Source organism: Glycine soja, chromosome 11 (assembly GCF_004193775.1).
Source record: "Glycine soja cultivar W05 chromosome 11, ASM419377v2, whole genome shotgun sequence".
NCBI lineage: Eukaryota > Viridiplantae > Streptophyta > Magnoliopsida > Fabales > Fabaceae > Glycine > Glycine soja.
Window position 1 is genome coordinate 42059364 of NC_041012.1, and position 27685 is coordinate 42087048.

Genomic DNA, 27685 nt, shown 5'->3' on the forward strand with positions numbered 1-27685 from the left:
GTCACTTTTCCCATTACTTCAAACAGTACTAGGCTATCTTTAAACACAGATTCTAGGGACCCATATAACAGACATAAAAACAAAGAACAATTAATTAACACTAAAACCAAAAGATTTTTTACGAGAGGTGAAGAAGAAGAAAAATCACTAACCATTATAATTTTAACCCATGCATGATCATGGTATCACATTCAATTAATTAATTTTTGTTGTCCAGTTGGACAGACAGATACAAATAATTATAATAGTTATAACAAACCAAAACGATTGAGAAAAAGAAACAAAAAAAGATTTCTACAATTAATTGTTCAACTTCAACACCATTTAGCTAACCTGTGCCACTTGTGATTTCTGACTGATTCCTATTTACCCAAGTGGAATTGTTCGTGCAAGAGCTACCAGCACTGGAATCAGAAACAGCATCGGGATTGTTATTATTATTATTATTATTATTATTACTACTACTTTTGAAAGATAACTCTGTTGCAGTAGCAGCAGCAACAATTTCAGCTGGGAAATTGAGCAAAGCCTTGGAGCCCCTCATCTTGAACGCGGCTCGGTCATAAGCCATGGCAGCCTCTTCAGCGGTTTGGAAGGTGCCGAGCCATATCCTGGCGCCGTGGCGCGCCGAGTCGCGAATCTCAGCGGCGTATTTTCCCCAAGGACGGCGGCGGACTCCTCTGTAGTGCTTCTTTGTTATGTTTCTGGTGGGCTGAGGGAGGAATGTGTTGGTGAGAGCATTGGCTTCGTGGAGGACTTGGTATATGACCATGTCCTGTGGGTCGTTCTCGTTGAAGGGTAACAGCAAGTCTGTTTGTGTTTGGGAATGGGAAAATAGAGCCGTGCTTTCTTCTTCCTCGTAGGTTTTCTTGCTTCCCATGTTTGTTGGTTTCTTCTTAGGGTCGGTCTGGCTTTGGTTTTTGAAGGAATGGCAAGTTGGCAAGTGGTTTTGGACTTGGCATATATCTATGGAATAGCACAAATGGGAAAAGGTTGGGGGCATAGAATATTTTGTGGCAGAGAAGAGAGGTTTTTGGGACACGCATGGAAGAGTGGGACTAACTTTTCTATTTGTTGTTTGGTGGGTTTTGTTTTGGATTTGCCATCACTTTTCCTTCATAATTACAATATTGCACTTCATACTTCATACGCTTCATAAAAGTCTAAGCATGATTTTTGAAGGAAAAAATAATGATAAATACCCATTTTTGTTCCTTCAAGTGATAGATTATTTTAAAAAAAAATTAATTTGGTTTTTATATAAAAAGTTTGATAAATTGATATGGTAGATAGCTTAATGATAAATTAATTTTTAAATTTTGTAATTTAATATAAAATTAATATTTAAAAAATATAATTTATTATTAAATTGATCCTTAAACTCAGGTAAAAAAATTATTCTTACACATTACATTACAATTTAGGTAAAAAAAAATTAGTAATTATACGAAAAATTTATTTGACTCTTCGATAAAAAAACTTTCTTTTAATTGGCTTTTAATATTTTTTTAGTGACTTCTATGATTTTTTAAACACTAACTTCTAATTTTTAATTTTAAATTGTTTATAATTTATTCTTTTATATCTTTAAAATATTTATTTAATTAATTTTACAAGAATCACCTAAGAATAGTTTTGGCATTTTCTCTCACAAATTGATATGGTTTTGCAAACATATATGTAGGATGCCAACACCCACTTAAACACATGTTAAATCAAACACCATAGATACGTCATACACATGCAATAATTCATACTGCGAGGAGTGTTTCTCTCGCCAGGATCTGTTCTGTTTTGTTGTTCCTCTTGTTTTTCACTCATAAAATAATAGATTAAAATGTAATTTTTATTCTTTTATTTTTTTAGTTTTTTATTTTTTAACTAAAATATTTCATTTTTTACTTTAAAAAATTCATTATTTCATTTCAATTTTTTATTTTTTAATTGCAATATTTCATTCTCATATTTAAAATATTCAAAATTTTAATTATTATGATGGATTTCAAACATTAATTTATATATTTTATAAATGTTAACGGACAACTATTTATTTATTATATACATGATAAATATTTTTTAAAATTATTTAATTATTAATAAGTTTAATTCATTAAAAAAATATAAAAAAGTACACATTCAACAAATTTAAAATTGACCAATAGGACTAAAATCACAAATTTTTTAAAATAGAATATAAAATATCTCAATTAAAAAATAAAAAATTTAAATTATGATTTTTTTAAAAATGAATAACAAAATATCTCAATAAAAAATAGAAAAACTAAAATCAACTTAAAAAAATAGGAGAATAAAAATTACATTTTAATCTAAAAAAAATACAATAATTCATACAACATTATCTTTTTTTGTTTATCTCTCTTTTCTCTCCCTCTCAAAAAATCTCTCTTTTCTCTTAACACAACCAATTAAACACTAATTTGGCATTATCACAAGCTAATTTAATCTTCTAATTATAATAAATAAATAAATAAGCAGTTGCTATATTTTGAACTTGTTAGTTAATTTCATATCAAAATTTGACAAAATCAATCAATTTTATTTCTTTTATTTCAAAGAGATAAATTTAGTCATTGTTATTTTATTATTGGCAACAAATTTTGATGCCCATTTGATTGTAGAATTTTAACATTTAAACGGTACGTCTTCTATAAAGTTTTACTATGAGATTTGGTTGTGTAAAATATTTTGGAATCCATCTGTAAAGTAACACAAAATCTTGTACAGAAGATTAAACTATTAATCCCGGATTCTCTCAGAGGAATGAATGAATATCGAGTAGACAAATATAGTGTGATGTTACCTTTTCAGTTGTTTGTGTTTAGGCGTGCTATCTGAGTTGGAAAGAAAACGAGATCAACGAGCGGAAATTGAAAACGGAGACAAAGAACAAGTACAACATCGGTGATTTTCCAAGGGCAAAGAGTGAAATTACAGTTGATCTGTCATGACAATGACAGTTACATTCAAGTGTCAAACTTGCTACGCTTGAATCTATTTAAAAATGATTAAATTATTCATTTCATCTCTATAATTTTATAATTTTTATTTTTTAGTTTTTATAGTTTAAAAATATATTTTTTTAATTTTTATGATTAATAGTTTAATTCTTTAGTCTATATAGTTTAAAAGTGATATTTTTAGTCTTTATTGTTTATATTTTAATTTTCTTTTAGTTCTTATAGTTTGAAAGTGATTTTTTTAGTCCATATAATTTGTATTTTAATTATCTTTTAGTCCTTGATAACTGTAAAATTTAAGTTTAATTGATAGTCAATTTTGTCTAAAAATAATTAAAATTTCACTCCTTTAATGTTGGTTTTAATAAAATAATGAGGATTTTAATATTATTTTAAATTATGATCAACAGGATAGGATTCAAAAGAAAAAATTACAAGTGATTTTGAGGGAAAAATTGATGCAAAAACTTTAAAAAAAAAGTTAAAGATTGGACCAACAAAAGCTTAGTGTAAGGAAGACCCACGAAAAAAATCCAAAGGTGCGCTTAGCGTAAATCCGGTACTAAGCTCTAATTGGCATACTCGCTAAACCCAGGAGGCCAGTTTAGCGTGAGATCGCGTGAATTTTAAGTTACCTTATGCCTAGTAAGAAGTAATGGAAAAAGACCCACCTAAACTAGTGAATACATCCTAAGAGCCTCTTATTTTCTTCTCATCTTCTATTTATTCCTTTTCTTCTTTTATCCCATCAACCCCATAAAGTCTCTCATGACTATGAGAAGCTAAACTCCCATTGTTGGGAGTCTGTCAGGCCAACCTTTTGTAATGTAGCTCTTCCTTATTATCTACATTCTGGTTTTTCTTGTTCTTTTCTGTGCTTCATGGTTGTTGATTGTGGTCTGATCAGCCATACTCATGCATTGTTTGACATCTAAATGAAATCATTGCTAGGAACAGAATAATGTTTGTTTAGCCTATTTCATACATCTTTATTCTTAATACGATTTACTATTTTATCTTTGCAAATGAATTTGGGAGAGAAAATAATAAGTTTGACTCTTCATGCGGGAAATCAAATATAGAGTATCATAATAGATATGGGTGGAAACTGAAATAACATTATATAGAAAAAAATTATTAAAGTTGCATCACAGGTAGTTTTGGCATGCTAGGTCTAACATATTTTAAATTCTGAATTTATCTTTAAGCATTCAAGCATATTATCATCATCTTTATCTTCTATTTTTCTTATCTTTTATCTTAAAATTTCTTATCTATTTTTTTTATCTTTAAATCTCTTATATCTTAAAATTTTTATCCTATCTCCTATCTTTCTTTATCTTTTATTTTAAATTTCTTATCCTTCTTATCCCTTACTTTTTTAAAATTTTACATATGCAATTTTTTTTATCTCTTTTACTCTTATCTTGCTTAAAAATTGAAATATACACCAACTCAAGTACGAACAATGTTCATGTCGATTCGACCTCAGACTTCCAAGTAACTTTACTACTTGTGACCATTTGATGCACTTACCAATGAGCTAAGAGCCCTTACTATAAAAAACATATAAAAATAATTATCTACAAATTAGTTATAAATTATCAATTATTTTTTTATTACAAATTATCTTGAGATAAATTAATTACGAATTACTTACTAATATGTTTGTAGTTAATTGTAATCAATAATATTACTCATGTTTTGATGGTAAGGACTAAAAGAAAATTAAAATATAAAATATAGAGACTAAAAAAAATCACTTTTAAATTATAGAAACTACAAAGAAATTAAAATGTAAATGATAAGGACTAAAAAAATCACTTTCAAACTATATGAACTAAAAAAAAATTAAAATGTAAATTATAGGAACTAAAAAACCATTTCAAAACTATAAAAATTAAAATATAAATGATAAAATTATAAGGATGAAATGAATAATTAAACTTTTAAAAATTTATATAATTTTATGTATGGTGAAAGAAATAAGAAAAAGAGTGTGGGATGATCGAGTGCCCATCTGGATAAAACTAGTGGGCCCCCTCAGTTACTAGAAGTCTTATAACAGTCTTTGTTTCTAACTTTTCACCTCCTTTCACTTGTTTCTTTTTAAAAAAAACTACCTAATTTTTAAATGAATTGTTTGGTGCCAGTTAAATCTTTGACTTTTTAAGGCTTTTATTTAGAAGATATTTCACTTTGGTAGATTCTACGATGGACTGAAGTAATTGGTCCACAGGTGGGCCATGAAGGCTTAGTAAGATATAATATTAAAATTTTTGACGGATGAGATTAAATGATATTGAATAATATTAAATACTCGACACTTATAGATAGATAGTTAGGCAATTTTGTAGTTTGATCGTTATAGAATATAAGAGTTGGACTGTTACGTAATTAAGTTTTTGGTTTATTTGAGAAAGTAAAACCTTAGCTTGATAGAGATCAATGGGGGAGGTGACGAAGTCTACTGTCGTTATGGTGTATGCCTGTAGCCAACGTGGGGTGGTGTCAATGTTGGTCTTTTTGGGTAAAGTGAAATCTTAATCAGTTTATTCGCGGCTATCTCTCCAACATGCCGTGGTTTTTGTCGGAGAATTCTCGTGTCACTTCTTTCCACTCGTCGACGCTATGGCAGCTCCACTTCAAAAGAGACCACTAAACTCGTAAATTCCTAGATCTCAATCCCCCCCCCCCCCCCCCCAATGTTGGATATGAAATTGTTTTTTTCCTCCTTTGAACAGCGACATAAACATTAGGTTGTGATAGATTTCTCGGTGTCGTAGTGCAGTCCTTGAAGATTCATAGAGCCAACGATTCATGTCATGTCCGAAGAGTTCACTAACATCAAATTGACGTCAATATACGGGTGTAAGTGTGTTAGAGCTTGGAGTTGGAGGACCAAGCAGCATCCTAAGAGAAAGGGAGAACTTTTCTGCTATATTTTTCTGATATCCTTAGAAGCGCCATTTCTTACATATATAGCTGCTATAGAGGGGACAAGTCCCAACAAGCAAAAACGAAAACGAAATATCCTAAAAGCAAATATGATTTTATTCCACTACCTACGCATCTTCTAGAAGACACGATGCTATCATATGATTTGTGCTTTTCCTACCTACGGTGCGTGTATGCATGATGTCAACTATGCTGTACGTTCCTTCCTCTTTGGACCTTTGGTGCTTACTTCCTGCAGACCCCTCTGTGTCATTCGTACCCCCCTGATGCATCTGTATCATTCCCGAGCCCATCAAAAACACCTTGTCCTCAAGGTGTTGGGACTTCAAATCATGGCTACCCAAAAGTAATATCAGGGTCCCAAGGTCTGTTGCGGCAAAAGTCACTCAGTTTAGCACCTGTCCCAAAGAATCTTGGTCCCAGCTCAAACAGAACGATGTCTTGATGTTCTCCATGTCGCTACACACCGCCTCGACTCCCAACTGGACGCCCTTCTCCTTAAACTGCCTTCGAGAATCAGCCACCACCTTCCATCATCTTCCTCTACGAAAGAGATGTGGGACCAGTTTTACAGTAACACCTTGCCCCTCTATTTCGCCAGCCACAATGACGAAACCCAACCCCTACCCCTATTTCGCTAGTCACAATGGTGAAACACCCCCACCCTCCCCCTATTTCGCCAGTCACAATGGCGAAACACCACTGTTCACGTTGTTTCGCCAACTCGGACGACGAAATGCTTATAAAAAGAGACCCCATCGCGAATAAGTTTTGAAACAGACCCTATTAGGTAATAAGTTTATAAATATAACCCATTGAGGTCAATTAGCCTTGGATCAATTCTAATTTAAGGTGACCCCATCCGCTTACACCCCAGTCAACGAATTACCGGTTATTTTTGCTTCCAAATTTGTCTTCCTCTTCTTAATTGATTCCAATTTTTGTTTTCGTGAATGTTTTTTTTTTTACTTTTCTGCGTTTGATTATTTTGGGGAATAAGATGTGACACAAGAGTTTTCGATGATGCTGACGTTCGTGTTGGTGAAGAAAGGGAAGAAAGTTGACAAGGTTGTGGGCGCAAAGAAGGACGAGCCTGAGAGAAGAGTGAGAAACATGATTGCAATCTTAGTTCTATAATCAATGTTAAAAAACATTGAAAAGATTTCAAATCTTTCTTAAGAACAAGTCTCGTGCACATCACCTTCATTGTTCTCATTGACGCTTCCCCCTACTTTGTATTCTCGTGCTACTTTTTATACAAGTATAGGCATTCTTAACCCACACAGTAACTACTTTTCTTCATAAAAATTCTTATGCGCTAAATTGGTTGAGAGTTTATCCGAGTTGTTTTCTAGGTATTTTGAATCATTTGTAGAGGGCTTTTTTCCAATGATTGTTATTTGATTTGTTCATGTTTAATTGGCTTGTTGTGATAAGTTTAACTTTAATCTTCCCACTACTAGAAAAGCTACTACTAGAAAAGTTACATTCTATATCGGATAATTGGATCATTCTACATCGGTTTACGACCGTTGTCATAGACGACATCATAAAAAGGGGTAGACTATTTTACATCGGTGCTATATTTAATCCACTTCAGCAAATGACATTAGATAACAAAATAAGATGACAATGCAGTGGAAACAAATCACTGAAGATATGTTCAAGCCTGTCCTTAATACCACAGGTGACGCTGGTAGGTGCCTAATCTATAGTTGCAGGGACCATTTTGCAATTTTAAAAAAAACATATTTGATACTGTAGCTACCGGCACTGTGCCATGTTTACCTCTAATAATCAGTCATATTTTGGTGGTGCACGGGTGGATCATATGTTCAAATGATCCATCACAGACTTCACCTTTTATTTAAAAATTAATTTATAAAATTTATAATTATCACATAAAATAACATGTTACATTGACCACCCAGTCAAAACATTCTTCTCTATATTTTTTAATCTTTCTCTTGCCAAAAAGAAGAGGTGTTGTGTTAATATTGGAGGTTTTGAAATAAAAATATAAGTGGAGGACAAATATGCATGTTTGAAGAATTGAGACTAGAGGGTCGCCACAGCAGTTTCACGTGGTTTGAAAACTTGACCAAAGAAAAATGAACATTTTACATTTAACTCGTATCACGTTTATTTTTTTCATGTTGTTGGGTGTTTATGGAACAGTATTGAGAGGAAGACAAAACCAAGTTGATAATTGAATGCCCTCTTTAATAATAAAAATCATAAAAGCCTTTTTTCTGTTTCTAAATGCAAACAATTCAAAGTTGGGTTCTAACTTCTAAATGAAGTTCTTCAAAGTTCGACGAGGAACCTGAAAAAATAATAATCCAGTCCTCTTTTACTTTTATTTTTAGCGCAGTGGGGGCAGTGGCCACGGGGGAAGACTGAAGAAAGCTAATTTTTGGACCATTTTGGAGCCAGATCAGAAAACGAATCTAGAAAATAAATAGGTTGTTGAACTCAATTGAAAACCTCCATCTTAGAGATCCAATTGATTTTATCTTGGAATTAATAAAATAAATAAATTAGTAGCTATATTTTAAATTGTTAGTTAATTTTATATTAAAATTGACATAATCAATCAATTTAACTTCTTTTATAACAAAGAGATATACTATATTTAGTCATTAATTATTTTTCTATTTTTGTCAAACAAATTTTGTCTCAAACAAAATGAGGGATTAAATTAATGAATAAGAAAATGGCAAAAACAATGGCCAGTTCGAATGCAGTAGAAGATTATTAACTGCAATTGGGTTTAAATTATGTTGTTTTGGTACTACACCAAAAATAAGGGCATCGACTAGAACCGTAAAAAATGAAGAAACATAAAATATCGCCGTCTTTTATTTAAAATTTACTGTAGTCATTTTTATAATATGCTTAATCGTAAATAGTGACTGGGAGATATTTAAGAGATGGTCAAAAAGGAAAAATAATTAACCCAAAAAACAACTTTCTTCAATAATGATAAGTTGACACTGGATTATAATTAAGTTTACGTTTATTTATTTGTTTTCACTCCTGATAACAATGATCATCAGTCTAACTTTACACTCGATCTTGATTGCGGTTAGCTGCTATAGCACAATGGCATCCACAACCACAGGTAAATATTTGCTACTTTAACTTTCGTGAAATATATTCCATTTACAATCAAATATAACAAAATTAAAGTTATTATAACCATCTAGAAAAGAGTTGTGATTTTTTTACACAAATTTCCTTAACACTAAGTTCACACCACTTGTTATCTCTCGTTTCCTTTCAATTAATGTCCCACAAAAATAAGCATGTCTAAATTCTTTATCCTATACGAAATTTGTGTCAATAACAGGTACTACTTATCCTTCATCTACGCATAAAACAGTTGCTACTTACTACTCTCTCTCTCTCTCTCTCTCTCTCTCTCTCTCTCTCTCTCTCTCTCTATATATATATATATATATATATATATATATATATATATATATGAAGGGAAGAAGTTACAAAGGCATGCATATAGACAAATTTTAAATAAGTATTTTTTTATAAATAAAAAACTTAAAAGCATTTCGGTATACTTTTTTCTTTTTTTTTGCTTCTGCATGCCTTCCAAGCAGAAAGAAACGGAAATAAAACAAAAACAAAAAAAAACTGAACCTAAATATATTGGCCCATACCCAATATACAATGAAGAAGCCAGAAAGCCGAACCGGCCTTTTTTTTTTAGAGTAGACCAGCCTTAGTACATGATGGTTGAATTTCCAATTTTCCATGGGAAAAGTAGAGCCATCAAATGTGTCAGTAATAACTGTTGTACATACATATATTTTGTAATTAAGTTATATAAAGATTATTAGATTTTCTCTTTTTTCTTTTTGTATGAATAATTAAAATTTTGACATCATCTAATTTTTTGTCCAGTTGGTGTTTAAACGGATAAATATATATTGTTTTGGTATTATATTTGTTACAAAAACACAGAATAAAGTTTGAAAAAGAAGTTGAAGATATGAAAACTCTCGTTTAACGCGTCATACCCACTCAGCGCAACACAGTCACTTAGTAGGCGATAGCACTCGCTCAACGCGAAGAAGTCACATAGAGAACCTGATGTCACGTGAAGGCGCGCTTAGCGTGCCTCACGCACTTAGCGCATGACCACTTACTTCTTGCTTAACATGACAAAGTTGCGCTTAACGCGAGGTCATGAAAAGATAACATCACAAAGCTGCATGTCAAAGGAAGATGGGAAGGGGGAAGTAGATAATTCGGTTTTCACAAAAAGATTGAGCATCCCACAAAGAGCAAAGGCTAGGGTTCGTCCAAGAAGAAAGGAAATCAACCATTAGGAGTCATTTTTTCCCTCAATCTCAATTTTTTTCCTCTTTTCCTCACTACTCTTCACCACTTTTGCAATTGTAAGCCTCTTATGACATTGAGAGGCTAAATCACCCATTGTTGGGAGTTTAGGAACCAAACACTCTTGATGTAATGACTTTTACTGTCTATTTAATGTTATTTCAATTTCATTGTCTCTTTTCAGTGCTTAATTTCATGCTTGTAATTTTATTACCCATATTCATGCTATGTTCAAGGTTTAAGCATTGGGAAATGTTTGTCTCTTAAGAACTGGAAAAGGGCATTTAGATAATGCATCTTCAGGGATAGAATGTTTTTATTTAGCAGGCTGTATGCATCTCCGTTAACAATTCAATTTAACTAGTTTATCTCTTAAGGGATTAGGAGAAGAATTAGGTAAATTAAGTTATTTTATATGAGGAATCATGGCTAGAGTATATGAGTAAATGTAGATGATAATTGGAATAGGATTAAATAGAGAAAAATCATTAACATTACAACAAGAGTCATTTTGGTAGGCCAAGCCCCAACATATTCATATTCTAAATCAACCGTCGCTTCAACGCTCTGAGTGTTTATTTTTATTTCCTTGTACATGTTAGATAATTAGTTTAATTTTCTGTTAATTGCTTTAATGTTCTAAATTACAAATATTTAAATCAATTCATTAATTGCTTGAAAATTACCTCTACGTACAAACAAAGTACATGTGGATTCGACACTCGAACTTTCGTTTTACTTTACTACTTTGACGAATTGATGGACTCGTCAACGAGTTAACAATCCATTTGACTTTGGTCCATGTTGATTAAGGCCAAATGGGTCACATATATAAATGACCATAGGGCCAAAAAACCCACAAAGTCTTGTGGGCTAAGGCCCAAAAAGTTAGACCACTTTTTTTAATTTTCATAATTCAAATATATATTTTCAGTATCATGTTTCTTTATTTTTTTAATAAAAGAGTATGTAAAAAAATTGTATAAAAGAGGTTGGTCAAAATCAACCAAAATTAACCCTACTTGAGGTTGGCTGAAAATAATCCCGCTCAAGATCAACCAAAATTAACCCTAATCAAGGTTGGCTGAAATAACCTTGGTCAAGGTCGGCAAAAAGTAACCCTAACTGAGGTTGACCAAAATTAATCGTAGACGAGGTCACCCGAAAATAGCCTTGGGCAAAATCAGCCAAAATTAACCATAGTGATTGAAAATAGCTTTGGCTAAGGTCAACCAAAAAATAACCCTATCAGAGGTTGGCCGCCATTAACCTTAGTTTGATCATCCAAAAAGAGTATCATGAAGGCCGGGCAAAAATAACCCTAGTTGAGACCAAGAATTTCATTTTGAGTAAAATGAAAATACGATTGCAAGAAATGTAATTTTAAATAAATCTAAATATACATTTCCTTTTGAAAATGTATTTTCAATATTTTTATTTCTTAAAAACAGAAAACAAGAAATCAAACCAAACATATTTTTAGAATTTTAATATTTTAAAAATGAAAACAGTTTTCAAAAAATAAAATAGAAAAATAAAAATACAAATCAAAGACAACTTATATTTGAAACCAATCCATTTTCAATTTATTTTATAAGAATAGTCTGATTAATCGAATCACTCTTTTTAAGTGGATTGGTTTGAGTTTGTTTTTAAAACAATTTGGATTTTTTAAGTTGGATTTGCGTCGGTTCAATTAAATTATCTATTTTTTACTCATATTGAATCAGATTTTCTAAAGAACTGATCCGAAGTTAATTTTTCTTAAAAATGGTTCGGTTTAACCGAATCGATTTTATATAGTAGTTTGATTCAGTTTGGTTCTGCAAAGCGATTTGGTTCAATTTTGAATCGGTTCGTTCGGGTATTTTATTTTATTTTCTTCCCACATCCCTGCATATGGAGCCCTGTGAAGTCTGAACAGCCTAAAAACACAGCGGGACAGAACTGAGTACTTCAAATTAGGCCTCTTTGCAGCGTCGACGAAATGAATCGCCTTCTTCTTGTTCGTCATCCTCTGCTAGCTCTATCCAAGCCACCATTATCACCCTTTTCCCAAACCTATTATTATTCATACACGCCGGCACGGTAATTTCCTCTAATTCTGTTTCTTCGCTTTCTATCATTGTTTTGTTCCCTTCATTCACTGATTTCACTCTGTTACGTTTAGAATAAATTCTGAATTATATAAGATTAAGGACCCACCTGGAGTCTCTTCTGTTCACACAAGCTCTACATTTTGCACTACCAACAAAGGTGCGTCTACGTTCTACCTACAACATCTTTCACTGTAGGCGTTTGATAACACTTGTTATTACTATAAATTTCTTTTTTTTTTTCAGACTTATCAACTGAGAACTGTGTACCGTGCAATACAAAGGACTTGCAGCCCATGACCGAGGATGCAGCACGCACAATGCTTCAACAGGTTTATGTTATCCTTAAAACATTCAACTCAAATGTTTTAAATCCTTGATAGCAGCCAGATAGCAGAACAGCAGCTATTTTTAAATTTTTTATGTACTAGTTTAAATTATGTATACTATATATATATGTATAAATTCTCAAAAAAATGATTAAAAAAAATTACTCAAAATTAGTGACATTCATATGTTCAGAAGACTTTTTTGGAAGCAATATATAGCTCTGCTACGGCCCTTATTATTCGGTGGCCCACAATTTGGTTTGCTATGACCACCACACTAAACCACTCTGCTGCGGCAGCTCCTCCTGTTGCGGATAGGGGTGGCTATTTAAAACCCTGATTCAACTTCTGTCAATTTAAGAATCCATGTTTTTTTGTTACTAACATTAAGTGATCAGATTGCCCAGTGGAATTTGGTTAATGAGGATGGTGTGTTGAAATTGAGGAGATCATGGAAAGTAAAGACTTTTACCAAAGGATTGGAATTTTTCAGGATAATAGCTGGTCTTGCTGAAGCTGAAGGTGTTGTTTTCTGCTTCTGTTTCTACTTCTTTCACCCACACCCTGTTTCTATTGATGTTATGGGAAAAATAGAAAGTATAATAAGATGTTTATAATGTAGGTCATCATCCTGATCTTCACCTTGTTGGCTGGAATAATGTTACTATAGAGATTTGGACGCATTCTGTGGGTATGAATATTTCATTATATAATCAAAGTTGGTTTCTAAGAAATAAAAATATCACAAGATTATGTTTTAGGAAAAATTTACCTATATTGATAAGCTCTTCATGGGCTTAAACAAACCCCCAGTTCTTGTTTTCAAATCTGTGCCATGCTCTTCATTCTTTTGGCTTTATAGCAGCCAAGAGTGACCCTTCTCTTTTCATCTTACTCACTTCTACATTCATAATGTTCCAGTTTAGAAATCTATCAACTTATCTCAGAGCTTCATTTCATATTCATGATAAAATACCTTGAACCTCTACACTACTTGGGTATTATTGAGGTAGTTCTAGTTCCTAGTTTCTACGTCTACGGGTGATCGCCTACTATTTCAGAGACTCAGAGCAATTACATTTGTGAATTGCATCAAAGAGCTAATATGGCTATTTCAAATCCCCTGCCTACCCCAATGGTTCCTGGACTGAAGCTATCAGCTTTGGGTACAAATTAAGTGCTTGATCCCTCTCTTTCATGGTTAACAGTGAATCAATTCCTGAGTCTAGCTTGGACAGCATCATTGCTTCTTTCCAACTCTGTTTAAATTCGTCTCAAATTTCCCCTTCTTTGTTAGTTAATGTGTTATTTTTCTTATTTTTTTTACGTCATACTTCATTTTTTTATATCCAAATATGGGCATTATCTGAATTCTGAAGTAATCCATGTTTATGTAGGTGGGCTGACACAGAATGACTTCATTCTAGCTGCTAAGATCAATGAGCTTAATTTGCATGACTTGCTAAGACGGAAGACTTCTAACTGAATTATCAAAGAGGAAATTGAAGAAATCCAAGTGTTTGTAAGGTTTTTGTTTTTCTTTATAACTAGGCCATGAGCTATCCTTCTAATAATTTGGAAGCTCTAGTTCGATCTATTAATTTTCTTCTACCATCATCTGAGATGTCAATAACGTCCAACGTTAGCATGAAATCTACATGATGGTAATTGTCAAAGAGAACCATTAACTAGGATGGTTAAGACAAGGAACAAAATAAACTAGTCCATACTTCTGTTGGGAATAAACTCATAAATCAAGAGTTTCTCTTTTTGTTGAATGCAACAGCCAACAAGATTGGTGCTGAAATTTGGCTATTGACTGAAGTTCAGTTTTGAACCTCCTGCAGCCCTTGCTCAGAGTTCTTGGAAAGCCTCTTAACAGTGATCTCTCTCCCATTGGAAAGTACACCCTGATAAAAAAAATTAAAAAATTGTTTGGATTATATAGAAATTTGTTGTGTCTATAAAAAGCCATTAGTGGCATAAAATATGGTTGGTTCATGAATTACTGGAATATCAATGTCTTCCATCTCCCTTTTGCGAATGCATTCCTTCCCACAGATTATTTTCAGTATCCCTGGAAGAAAATTTACTGGGAATGATTAAAAATATATCAGAATTCTAGAATTAACACAGAATCCCAAGCATCTGGAGGGAATTCTCATCAGCAGTGGGATAAGTACCCAGACCGATTAGGTTACCTGGGTAGAATAGGTTTTCCAAGTCTCCCAAGAGGCACATTTAAAGCTTATTTATTGTTAGGTTGGTCTTGGACTCTTGGAATCTAAGAAACTGGTTTTATATGTGGTTGGTGATTGTTTGAACTCTAGGAAGGAATTGAGGTGTTTTGTGACCTCATTGGGGTTCCAGTTGCTAGTACTTTGATGTGTCTAGGTGCTTATCCCACTCCACTGCTGATGAGAATTACCTCCGAATGCTTCGGATGCATGGAACTGTTTATGCTAATTATGCTGTGCCTAGGTGTGATCTTTTGCTTGTATTTGAGGTTAGGTTTGGTGACTGTGTCACTGAGAAGGCTGACGCTTTTGCTAGTAGGCTAATTTTATCCACAGTGATATTGATTCGGCTGTGGACTGAGGAACAGGACACAACTTGTGTAAATATTAATCATGGAATTTTTCGTGATGTCTTGATCGAATAATTTGTTGTACTGTTGTATTCAAATAAAATTTTATAAATAATTAGCAATTCAACCCATCTTAAACCAATCTGGCTTCAGGGGCAAGAGGTGATCAATTGCGTATGTTATTATTCATATTGGATTAAGTGTTATTCAAATGAGTTTATGTATTTTTTTAATCACGTCATTCCATTTTTAATTTAAGTGGTATAAATTTTTTTATGCCGGTATTAAAAAAAATTACCGCCTAGTTCTAAGAATTATTTATTTTATTTTAATTTAATTATATATTACATGTTGCCTCCGCTATTTAGGCAACCCTTGTGTAGATCAGTGGTTTATCTTTATCCTGTTCAGATTCGAACATTTTGGAATACAAAACTTGTTTCTTCTTGGCAACGCCTTTTGTTCCCCTTAAACCATTTTCTTTCTTCCTTTCATTAGTTTTCGAGCTGTACTATCAATAATTCCAAGGATTTGTAATAAAATAGGGTGGGAAAGTTTAGCAAGTTGCTATTGGTTGTCAAATCACGGAAGATCAATGATCCTTGAAGCAAATTAAATGCTAATTGGAAAGATGATCAAGGAATTTCATATAGTTTAGTTGTTTATAACTGAAGGCTTTGATAATAGAAACCCAATCCTCCACCACTTCTCAGTCAGGACTCAAAGAAAGGAACAACATAAATATGCAGTTCCATAAGGAGTACCTGGATTTGATTTTGGTCCCATCCGGGTTGCTGATCATGTTTGTTTATCACCTCTTCCTGCTTTGCAAATATGTCAATCAGCCTCACACTACAGTCATGGGATTTGAGAACAATGACAAGAGAATTTGGGTTGAAAGAATTATGCAGGCAAGTATAATATCCTTATGATCCTTTCTTTTATTTGATTGAAACCCCTTTTAATTATTTTCCTTGTTTTTTAACATTGGTAATGACCAGGCAGAAAAAAGGGATGTTAGCACAGCTCTGTCTGTTATTTAATCCAACACTACAGCTGCTACATTCTTGGCCTCAGTCTCTTTGACTCTGTGTTCCCTTATTGGAGCTTGGATTGCCAACAGATCCAACATTTTCTTCCAGAGTCAATTAATCTATGGTGACACCAGTCCAAACACTATTTCCATCAAGTACATTTGCCTATTAACCTGCTTCCTCGTTGCTTTCTCATGCTTTGTTCAATCAGCAAGACACTTTGTTCATGCAAACTATTTGATAAGCACCCCAGATAGTTTTATCCCAGTGAGTAGTGTGGAAATAGCAGTCATACGGGGAGGTGATTTCTGGTCACTTGGTCTTCGTGCCCTCTATTTTGCTCTAGATTTGCTGCTTTGGTTCTTTGGGCCAATACCCATGTTTATTTGCTCAGTGGTTATGGTGCTGGTTCTCCTTTATCTTGACTCTAATTCAAGGCCTTTGCATTCTAATCAGTCTCAGGGAAACCAATTTCAGATGGCGAAGAGAGGAGGCTTTAACTAGTGAAGTAAGATTTCTAGCAAGGAACAAGCAATGGTTGATAATGAAGCACAAATTCAATAAGATGTATGAACGCAATATATTTTCAGAGTAATGATAAATATTCACCCTTTTTCTTTGTATATGTGGGTGGAAAGAAAGAAAAAAAAAAAGAGAAAAAAGAGAGAAAATAATAAATGTGACAAATGATAGTGATAAAAAATAGAGTGGAAGTAAGATGAAAGAAAAAGTATATGCATGTCAAATATTTTGCTTATCTTCTCGATGAATTAATATATAATACTAGATTGGCAAATAAAAAGAAAAAGAAAAGAGACTGCGATTATATTGAAAATTGTATAACTACTATCCTACAATATCAAATACTAGTACAAAATAGTTTTAAATCACAAAAACCAACAGAGAATATATAAGATGAGCATAATTTATATATACCAAAATTTACACGGACTATCAATAAGAAATTATAATATGATTTTTCAAGATAATTAGTATAAAAATTAACAAACTTATCATGTAAACCAATCAACAATATAAAGCTCTTTTATATTATTTGTATATGCACTATTTATTCTATGCACAATTCGAATTCAAAAGATATATGTTAACTTGAAGTGCAAGAAGGAATGTGCAACGCATGCTAGGTTGTAACAAAGTTAGTTGGTTTACCTAATCATATGGTTATCCAACATTAATTGGTGAAGATAAAAATAGATTGCAACTCAAGCAAACATTACACAAAACCTTAAGAATTCAACGATAATTTCACATCTTCTTAAGGATTTTATGTAATTATTATCCTCGATTTTAACTTATATGAGCAATTACGATTTTTTTGCCAAAAAAATGCCAATTAGACTGTTGAATAACAAGGAATATTTTGTATAAAAAAACTAACAAGGATTATTTTTCTTACAAGCAAAGCTTTGTTTTTTACTTGTAATTTGCAAATGACAATAGCGTGGCAGCTTGATCTAAAGTCCTGAATGCCACATTTATGGCTAATTGCCTAATTGCTTTTGGCACAAGTGAGTGACTTGCTTGCACGGAATTCGATAAGAAGGCTAAAATCATAAATAAATATTCAAATAGTGTAACTTTTCTCTCATATTCCATAATTGAGATTAGAGACTAATTTAAAGGAGTGGCTTAGTGTGTGTGGCAAAAGGGGGTAGAAATATATTAGCGTGTCTGTTGTTGAGTCTTACGGTCAATGATGGTGTAATTTATATTAAGCTTAAGTTAGTTATATTTATTAAATTTAAACTGATTTATTTGAGTTAATTTAATTAGAAAGTTGAGGCTTTGAGCTGTTAAAAATCTTTTAACTTTATTAAGTTGACTTATTTAAGTAAATAATAATAACAATAATAATGATAGATTGATAATGATGAATATATCTATAATAATATAATTATTATTGTATTAAATTTATATTATAATGTCTTGAAATTAATTATATATTTGGTACTCTAGTTAAATACTTAAGTTTGTTAACCTACGCATAATTTTAGGTCATTAGCTTATTTGTAACTTTTTTTTCACTATTTAATAGGTTTCACTATTAAATAGATTTTTAGGCTACGTTAAACTTTTAAAGATCTTATATCTGATAAAAAAGACAAGCATAAGACTTTAGATTAGAAAAGTAGATCAAGCTTAAACTTTATAAGGCCTAACCAAACTTTATATAAGCTTTAAAAAGAACACGCTTGGTTATTGTTGTGTCACAAATATTAAAGTTTAAACAGTGACATGTAAAATTATTGGCACAACTAATATGGTATTTAAATTTTTTAACCAAAGTCTAGGATTTAATTCTTGGTTTAGGCATGAAATTGCAACTAAAATATCATTTTATTCCAAAGATAGGCTTATGTGATAAGAGGAAGACTAGTTGAATACTAAATAAAAGTCTCCTGAATACACACAAAAAATTGGTTTAAGTGACAAATTAGTTTTTTTTTTAAATTTAAAATGATCTCGTTCTTGTAAGAGAAGTAAAGCATAGGAACACAAAAATGACAAATTTGACAACACAATATATTGAATTTAGTGATGAAATGAGTTTTCGAGGGGTAAATCTTATAGTCACAACTTTCTGAAATAATTAAAGAGAAAGTATTTTATGTATTCACAGTATAAAATAATTTTATATTATTATTTAATTATAATTTATTATATATAATAAGTTTGCTAATTTTTATAATAATTATTTTAAAATATCATTCATGATTTGTAATTAAAAGATAATATAAAATTATTTTCTATTTCCAGTATATATGACTATTAAACTCATCATTAAAAGTATTTATTTGTGTCATTATAAATTTGGATCAATTCTATCCTAGTTGTTTAACCCATACCAAAATAAATTAGACGACCTATATATTATCAGGTTTCTTTATGGGTTTTAATCTAAAAACTATCCTTATAAAAATTTAAAGTCAAGTACGAGACAAGTTAATACAGGTTTTAAAAAGATAAAACTCTCTTACAACCTATTTTTTAATCTGAAGACTTTAATTAACGAAAATTTTAAGTTATTTATCATTTGGACCACCCAATCGACATTGATGAAATTGATTTATGTTAAACAAACATGACACGACATTTTTAATCAGAAATGTAGAATTAAGACCTGCGAATTAATATGTCCGGCTTTTTTGCTAATTAGAACAAAACTGTCGTTTTTCCACCCATAATTGCGCTATGGAACTCCTTCTAAAGTCTAAACCAAATACCCAATTTTGTCCTTGCCTGCCTAGCTAGTGCCTAGCCTAGTCATTATGGGCCTTGTCCCTATTCTGCAGTTCAAATGTCAGTTCACTGGGTTTCACACTTTGGGCTAAATGGTCCATTGAAATGAGTAGTAATATTGACCTACTTTTCCAAGTAACTGGATTAATACTACTATATTTGATTCAGCTTATAAACTTTTTAAAAAATTGTATTTTTTTATACCAGTTCATATAATCTTTGTTCAACAAGCTGATTTAGACTCTCTTAATAAAAACAAACATGTCTCTGTTCTAAAATTAACAAAAATAAGTGATTATTTTCTAAAATAAATTCAGCCAAACACACGTTGTCTGAAGGATTGGAGTTCTGTTGAATTCCAGTATATTCATTTTTGTTGGTCAGAGTATTTCTCAACAAACCTATTTTATCATCTTCATGAAAGAAGTCGTTATCACTTTAAAATAATTTTGATAGAAGGAGTTGATGGATGAGAACAAGCATGCATTCAGTATAGTGACTACAACCATTTTTTTCGTGTTTAAATTTTGAGATGTTTTGGTGTCTAACACGATGTTGAGAGTCATGTATTACAATTTTCCTTTCGTACCTAAATGTCTTCTTAAAAATTAATGATAACATGCGCGCACGAGTAGGAAGATAACTTATTAATTAAAGGATATAATTATTTTCGAATATTCGTTTTGTCTTAAGATTAACAATTCTTTATTAGACATGAGACTTTTTTTTACATATTTAAAGTATAAAATATATACCTACATTATCTAGGAGGAAGAGAATGTGAAAGATATGGTGATGATACTAAGAAAAAATATCACGTACTTCATTTATAAGCTAATAATTTCATGGTCCATAGCTTGGAAAGAAGTGAGCCAGCCTATGATCATAGCCCCTATTCAGACATGCGTGTGACGTAGACTACTCAAGTTCCACAAACACAAATTAATAATTATAATTCTGATGACTGCAAAAGCTCAACGAGTCCATTGAAAACGACATATTCTGTTTCTCAGAAAAATATAACAACATAAGAATACAAGTGCCACAGCGAGAGGGACCAACACCACAAACCAATCCGGAGAAAAACTGAGATTCGAGAAGAAAGAAAAGAAATGCAACAACGTCATATGATAAATTATTGATATTCAAGGGACTTGATCATTTTTTCCTACAGTTAAGCCATGAATCAATCCTTGACTTCACAAAATTTAACAAGCAAAATGGACTCAACAACATAATTAATTTTCCCCATAATACATATATTGTTTAGTCATGTTATTCACATTAATATTTCTGTTATTAACTTCACAAAAACTATATCAGCAATTTTGTTGCCCAAAATCAATTATACACATTGCAGACCACCTCATGTGAAGTTTGTGCAAAAAAATAAAATAATGCACGTTTATAAAAAAAATCATTACTGATTTGATATAAAACTTTTTTTAGTAAAATTTGACATAGTACTTGACAAAACGGAAAATGGATTATTTTTCAATCCCGATCAATTTTATCCTCCATTGCTTTCATCCGCATCCCAGGTGGACAAAATATGAGTTTGAATTTAATTCAACTTCAAACTCATATTATAAAATGATATTTACTATATTATTCAACACAATCAATTTAAAAGTGTTAGGATGAAGGAGTGTATCAAAAAACATTTAAATTTTACCTTAAGAAAAAATAAGATCTAAGATAAAATATATAACTTAATTTTTAAGGTTAGATTAGATTTCAGCTCACTTTCTAAGAAAAATAAAATAAAAACTATCTTCAAGGTTAAGATGGAAATTTCAATTCACAATATAAATATATAAAATTTACTAATTAATGGATATTATGTACTACATATTCTCCATAAAATTCTCGGTAAAAAAGAAAAAGGATGGATTTTTGTTGACTCTACGAGGACACTGACACACATTGTACATTAATCAGAGATTCCAAAACATGTTAAGAAGTAGTAGTTGCCCTTTTAAAATCATGTTTTTCCAATTGAAGAAAAGAGAAAGATAAATCATTTCCAAGTGCTGTTTCTACTAAACATAGGAACGAACTGGGATTTTTTTTTATACTAAAAAGTATGCTGACTTTTCTTAAAATTTTAAGTGAATTATGTGAAAGAATTTTCTCATTTCAAAAGTTAATTCACTCTCTTTAAAGAAGTTTGTTTTAATTTTCATCGCTTCTTTCAAAAAGAGAGATGAACGCATAATTTATTGTAATTATTTGACAAATACTAACCTTTAAGACAAAATAGCAACAAAAATAATAATTTATTAAAAAATACGTAAAATACAAAAAAATCATGATACTAATGCACTATTCTAATTACTTTTATTTTTTCTTGCAACATCAAATTATGGTGGTAAAAAATGCCACACAGAAAAATTCAAATCTAATTACTTCTGCTTCCCCTGACAACAAGAGTCCCACCTATGCCGCTAGACCCCTAGCTGAGCCTTTGCATTGCAGTGTACTTCACTCTATTTTCCCTATTTGAGCCAGCATTCAATCTTCTAAGACCAAAAGAAGAATATAACTGTCAATGAAGAAATAAATAATCTTATATATAATGAACCTCCTATTACATACACAAATCTAGCCATAATACCTCATCTTTTAAAATTCTCTTAAAAAACTAATAAGATTAAATGTTTTTTATCAAAAATAAATTAAATCAAATCCACACTAACAACTCAGTTCGTCATGTAAATCATGATTAACCAACTAAATTAAATTTCTTAATAGGCGTATAGAATATGTGACGATAAAAAAAACAAGTACACACCAATGTTTTGTATGAAATAAAATAGAGAAAAAAATAGGAATAAATAATAAAAATAATAAAAATAGAAATAAAAGAATATCGTTTAGATGAATAGAAAAAAATTGAATTGACTAACCTTCTCTCTCTGCTTGTTTAAATGAATAGAAAAGAAAGTAAAAAAGAAATAATAAATCGTGTAACAATATTTTTATATTATATTTTTTAAATAAATAAACAGTTATATATCATTTATTTTCCATTTTATTTCAATTTGGAGAAAAATAAGTTTATTTTTTTATTTTTCCTCTCAAACAAACAATAAAAATTAAGAGAAATAATATTTATACAATAAAATGTGTAATAAAATATACAAATAAGAGTGAAAGAGAGAGAAAATTTAAAATTTAAAATATAATAAATAATAAAATAAAACAGAAAGATAAATACAAAATATAATATTTTAAAAATTATTAAATATGTATCACGTTTCAAAATATTCATATTTTAAATTTAACTCTTTTTTTCCTTCATTTCTATCCAACAAATAAGAGGAGAGTAGCACTTTAGTTGTTACCACTGAAAATAGAAGAAAAATTAAGACGAAGGAAAATTTTGGAATATTGATCCCTTTGATCATTTGGTTTATTTGATAACATGAGATGAAAGAAAGTTTTAGTTGGGTCTCACAATAATTTTGGTTTACCCCAAATTAGAAGAAAAGTAGTAAAAAGTTGACTTTTCCTTATATATAAAGACTAAATTAATATTTTTTTTAATCTTGTTTCCATTTTTTCTTTCAGGATACTTATATCATTGCGTAAATTTTTCTTTTTCTTTTTTATACATCCAAAATTTTCTTTTGGATATGCAATTAATAAATTCATCATTAAAAATGCAAGACACTGATAAATTAGTTCTTAAGAAATAAAAATAAATAAATTTAATGATGAATAAAAAAAGACAAATTAATCTACTTTTTTACACGTCCAAAATTTTATTTATTCTAATTTTTTCTTGCTAAATAACATTAAAATCATAGCACTTTCTATTTTTTTTTTTTAATTCTGCTTTCCTTCAAAAAAACAAACCCACACTTAAATATATGTTTGTTTCACAGATTACTACACATCCCAATACAGGTTGAAAGGGATCCATAGGTCTTGGTTGTGTCACAACATAAAATAGGATAAAAGAGCACTAATGTGAAGCTGTATGAAGCAGAGGATACAGTGTCACGTAGCACAAAAAAAAATCCATCCTTATGGTGGGTCTCTAGATTCCAGGTATCACGTTCCCATACAGAGAGAAATAGTGTGTGGGTCTCTACGATTACTTTAATTGAGTTTTGACGAATCGTGACCGTCCGATCTTAACCCACTTGACGGTAGCCGACAGCCTCTGATGGAGACAAAGACCGGTCTAGTTCCTTTTGGTAACCCTCGAGCGGGGCCCACCTCCACCGAAATGACGAAAGTAGCCTCCTCACCATTGGGGCGCGTGCAAATGAGACGGATGACATGACTAAAGTACGATGAAAGAGGTGAGAGAGAAAAGATAGACAGCACCCGCGTAAAAGTCGAGGGTTTTCTGTACCCCCCACCCCCTGCAACTCTTTCTAAACTCTCTGCCCCTTTCCACTTTCTATTCTTTCTCTCCACGCTCTATAATGTACCGCGTGAGCTGCACGCGCCTCTCAAGTTGCTTTCTGGGGCCCTGTTTGGTTAAGATAAGAAGATGAAGTAAATTTTTGGAAGATGTTATGTTATGGTCTAGGAGTGGTTGGGAACCACATATAAGGAGAATGATAGTATATATAATGTGGGGTTTGGTTGGGTGATGTGTTGTAATATCATGCAGCTTGCTGCCTTGCATTGATGGAGGGCCAAGTGGGGGAGAGAGGAGGGTGTTTGCATTTGGATCATGTATGTAGGTGATGAGGGTCAATATGACATGCACATATGCATGCATGCCCTCCCACATGCTCGGATAAAACAACATTTATACTGGTGCATACATGAAATATCTATCCTAGATATAATAAAAGGATAGCTTTTAACAGTGTTAAAATATCTATTCCAGAAATTAAATTCTCGTCCCTGAATTTGAAAACCTGTCAAGCTTTGCTCAATATTTTTTGCAATGGGTGTGAAATATTTTGTACAGTATGTGATAGTGATCGACCTTAATGATTTTGAGGATGTGAGTGAAATTTTTTGTCTATGTTATGAGTTGGGTTTCAAATCCTCTGCCACTAAAATTATTTAATTTTTTTTATGGAAAAGTGATATAAATTTGTGTTTAAAAGTTATGCATGAGATAAATTCACATAACCCTCTCATGTTAAATTTCTTAGACCGCATCCTTCTCCTTACACGTATATGCCGTTTAGGCCATATATTAATTTATTAAAGCCTATTGTAACGAAGTACTTAGGACTCAAAACTCTAGACTTTTTTATGACTTCAAACTTTTAAAGTTTTTTTTTCATGAAGGGTTTGTTAACAATTAACTCATAACTTGTAAGCCGATCAAAATAGTTTATAAACTAACAAATGAACTTACCAAACACACACAAAGCTTTAAGTCTTTATTTTTATATAATAAAATAAATTTTATTTTTTTATGCAAGACGCATTTTCCTCATTTGGTGATAATTTCAAAACTTTTCATATCGAATCAAATTAATGTTATGAAAAATAATATTGAAAAATTATAAATATTTACTACTTTCCCGTTATAATTAAAAAAACAATAATATTGGTTATGAAAATCGTACGTTGATGAACAAATTCAAATTCAATCCTTATGGAAAATGAACAAATAACCCAGCTAATTAATGGTTGGCAGGGAACTGTTTTCTTGAATAATTTGATCAATAATGGAATATATGGGTTGCTGATGTTGATGTTCAAATGAATCTTTTTTTATACCCAAAATCAATTATCATGTTCCTTTCTTTTATACATTAGTAATGTCAAACAAAAAGTAAAAAAATAAAAAAAAAATGTCAACTTATTGGAGTTCATACTATTTAGAGTGTGACATAATCAACACAGAGAAAAGTACCCTGTCCTAAGGAATACTCATGCGTACTTTTTCTATAAAAAAAAATAAAATTGGCATCCATACTTTCTTAGACATGTATAATTGATAGGATGTTAATGATTCATTTCATCTTTATAACTCGAATTGGTCCAAATTTTTTAATTGATTTGTATTGTATAAATTAAATTCAATATATTAAGAATTTTTTCAGATCACATAATTCCAGCCTAATTTAATATCCCATATTTTAAAGAATTTTATAGAACATGGAGAACGTTGTATTTGAAAATTAAAAAAAATATACTAAAATTACTTATTTTAATTTAAAAGTGTTTTAAATTTAATTCTATGTGAACTAAACAAAATTTATATTTAAAAAATAAAAGCAGAATCATTCCAAACATATTTAGTTTGATTTTTTGTAATACAGGCTTTATAGAAACTAACATTAACGGACACTGGTTAGGTATGAAAAGGGTTATCTCTTAGATAATAATTGAGGATAGGGAAATCCAGAAACGAAAGAGCACATAATTAGCATAAGGAGGAAAACACGTATGGAACATGGCTCTCTCTACTTTTGTCAGCTTCCCAGTGCATTATTTTGCACCAACACCACCACTGGCCTATAGAGGAGCGTGGAGTAGAAGGGGTTTGCAGTTTCCAGATTAGGATAAAAGTAAGAGGCAATGGATTAACCGGTTTAGGCAGTGAGTGGTAACCCGTTTTGTTCGGGTTATCCAAGTAGGGGGCATTGGGTCCTAGACTTTTTACCCTTTTCATTACTGCCACTGAAATTGCACACTTTGGTCCATGCACTCACAAACTCAATTTATGGATTTGCCCTCTTTCTTTTTTATTCCTCTGTAAGGGGAAGGACCCAGCCACTCAAGGACTTTATGATAAATTTGCCAAATACCGTCCAGAGCAACCAACCATGCAACCCAATTTCTCTCCTCAATTTGCTTTGATTCTCTAGTGTTTGGTTGAACTTATACACTAGAAACTATATAATTACTATTTCTTTTTTTGCTTTAATATATTTTTTGTTCTTGAAAGTTATTGTTTTTTTATTTTTAGTTTTTTTTAAATATATTTTAGTCCCTCTAAATTATTACTTTTCTAATTTTAGTTTATATTTTGTTTATTTGTAGTTCATGTAAATTTATATATTTTTTTATTTTTGTCTCTTTAAATTTTAAATTTTTCATAAACTCGTGCTTATAAGCATTAAAATTAAAAAAGTATAAATTTATAAGAACTTAAAATGAGTAAAATATCTTATAAGGGCAGAAATTGAAAAGACACAAACTTGATAAAATTAAAAAAAAAAAACTTGCAAAGATAAAAAAATAAAAAAAAAGAAAACGATAACGATAACTTATGGAGACAAAAAAAATGGGTCAATTATAGCATAGGTCACTAAGTCATGAAGTTCGTTATACATCACTCTTTACAACTATTAGATACATAAATTTGTATTGTATTATCATAGATCCTTCCACATTGTAACATTTTCTCTTTTCCCTTTTTTCTCATTGATTCTTCTTTTCCCTCCTTTCTCATTATTCTGCCACCACATTTTTGTCATTGTCGAACTGCTTCGACAAGTATCACAACCTATTCGAAGGTATGCGTCACCCTTTTTCCCATCCATACTATCGAAGCAACAACAATCAAGCAAGATTCAATCTAGATCTGTTGTTGTACATCTAATACCGTTGCAAATATGCTTTTGTAGATCTGGTAGATTTGTATGCATTTCAACCACTCTCATCATCTACTCCATGTGTCTCCGCCAGAGGTGATTTTTGACAATGGCATTTCAATTTTTTTCACTCCTTTCACATTGACGTCGTTACCGACAAGCTTGTCATTAACCTGTCAAACCATGGCAAGTCAGTCATGCACCCACCAAATCACCATTGCGCAATTTTGATATGTTTGTTATTGTTGTTTGATACAACCTGTTTTGCACCCAAATCATGTCGACAAACACCATGAAAACAATAATAGCTTATTTTTCATAATGAGGTTTTGTTGTTGTTATGCTCCTGTTAAGAAACCTATATTTGGTTTTCTCGCCAACAACATTGTTGTCGTGTAAGCTTGTGACATTGACAAGGGGACACAACTGTCGTCAAAGTTGACGACACACATTATTTTTCTCATTCTATGTCCCTAAAGGTTTTCATTCTTGACAAAAGAATTTGGTGGTGGAAAACATGCTTGCCGTATAGGATGTCATATAAGTGACGATGGTAG

The 27685-nt window shown here is 31.4% G+C and overlaps 3 protein-coding genes across 3 annotated transcripts; 2 read left to right on the forward strand and 1 right to left on the reverse strand.

The window, feature by feature from the left end:
• Positions 1–74: 74 nt before the first annotated feature.
• On the reverse strand, positions 75–1037 carry LOC114374980 (pathogenesis-related genes transcriptional activator PTI5-like). Its single transcript, XM_028332709.1, has one exon. It carries the CDS (start codon positions 1001–1003, stop codon positions 329–331), a length of 675 nt encoding a protein of 224 aa, XP_028188510.1. The 5' UTR covers positions 1004–1037; the 3' UTR covers positions 75–328.
• Positions 1038–12042: 11005 nt separating this feature from the next.
• LOC114373725 (pterin-4-alpha-carbinolamine dehydratase 2, mitochondrial-like) lies at positions 12043–14544 on the forward strand. Its single transcript, XM_028331247.1, has 6 exons — positions 12043–12383; positions 12466–12551; positions 12638–12723; positions 13119–13242; positions 13343–13411; positions 14118–14544. The coding sequence occupies exons 1-6, from the start codon at positions 12283–12285 to the stop codon at positions 14204–14206; spliced, it is 555 nt and encodes a 184-aa protein (XP_028187048.1). The 5' UTR covers positions 12043–12282; the 3' UTR covers positions 14207–14544.
• Positions 14545–16019: 1475 nt separating this feature from the next.
• On the forward strand, positions 16020–16964 carry LOC114373727. The gene is given in 2 exon segments (XM_028331249.1): positions 16020–16222; positions 16313–16964. Coding segments are annotated over 2 exon segments (705 nt in total). The 5' UTR covers positions 16020–16050; the 3' UTR covers positions 16846–16964.
• The last annotated feature ends 10721 nt before the right edge of the window (positions 16965–27685 follow it).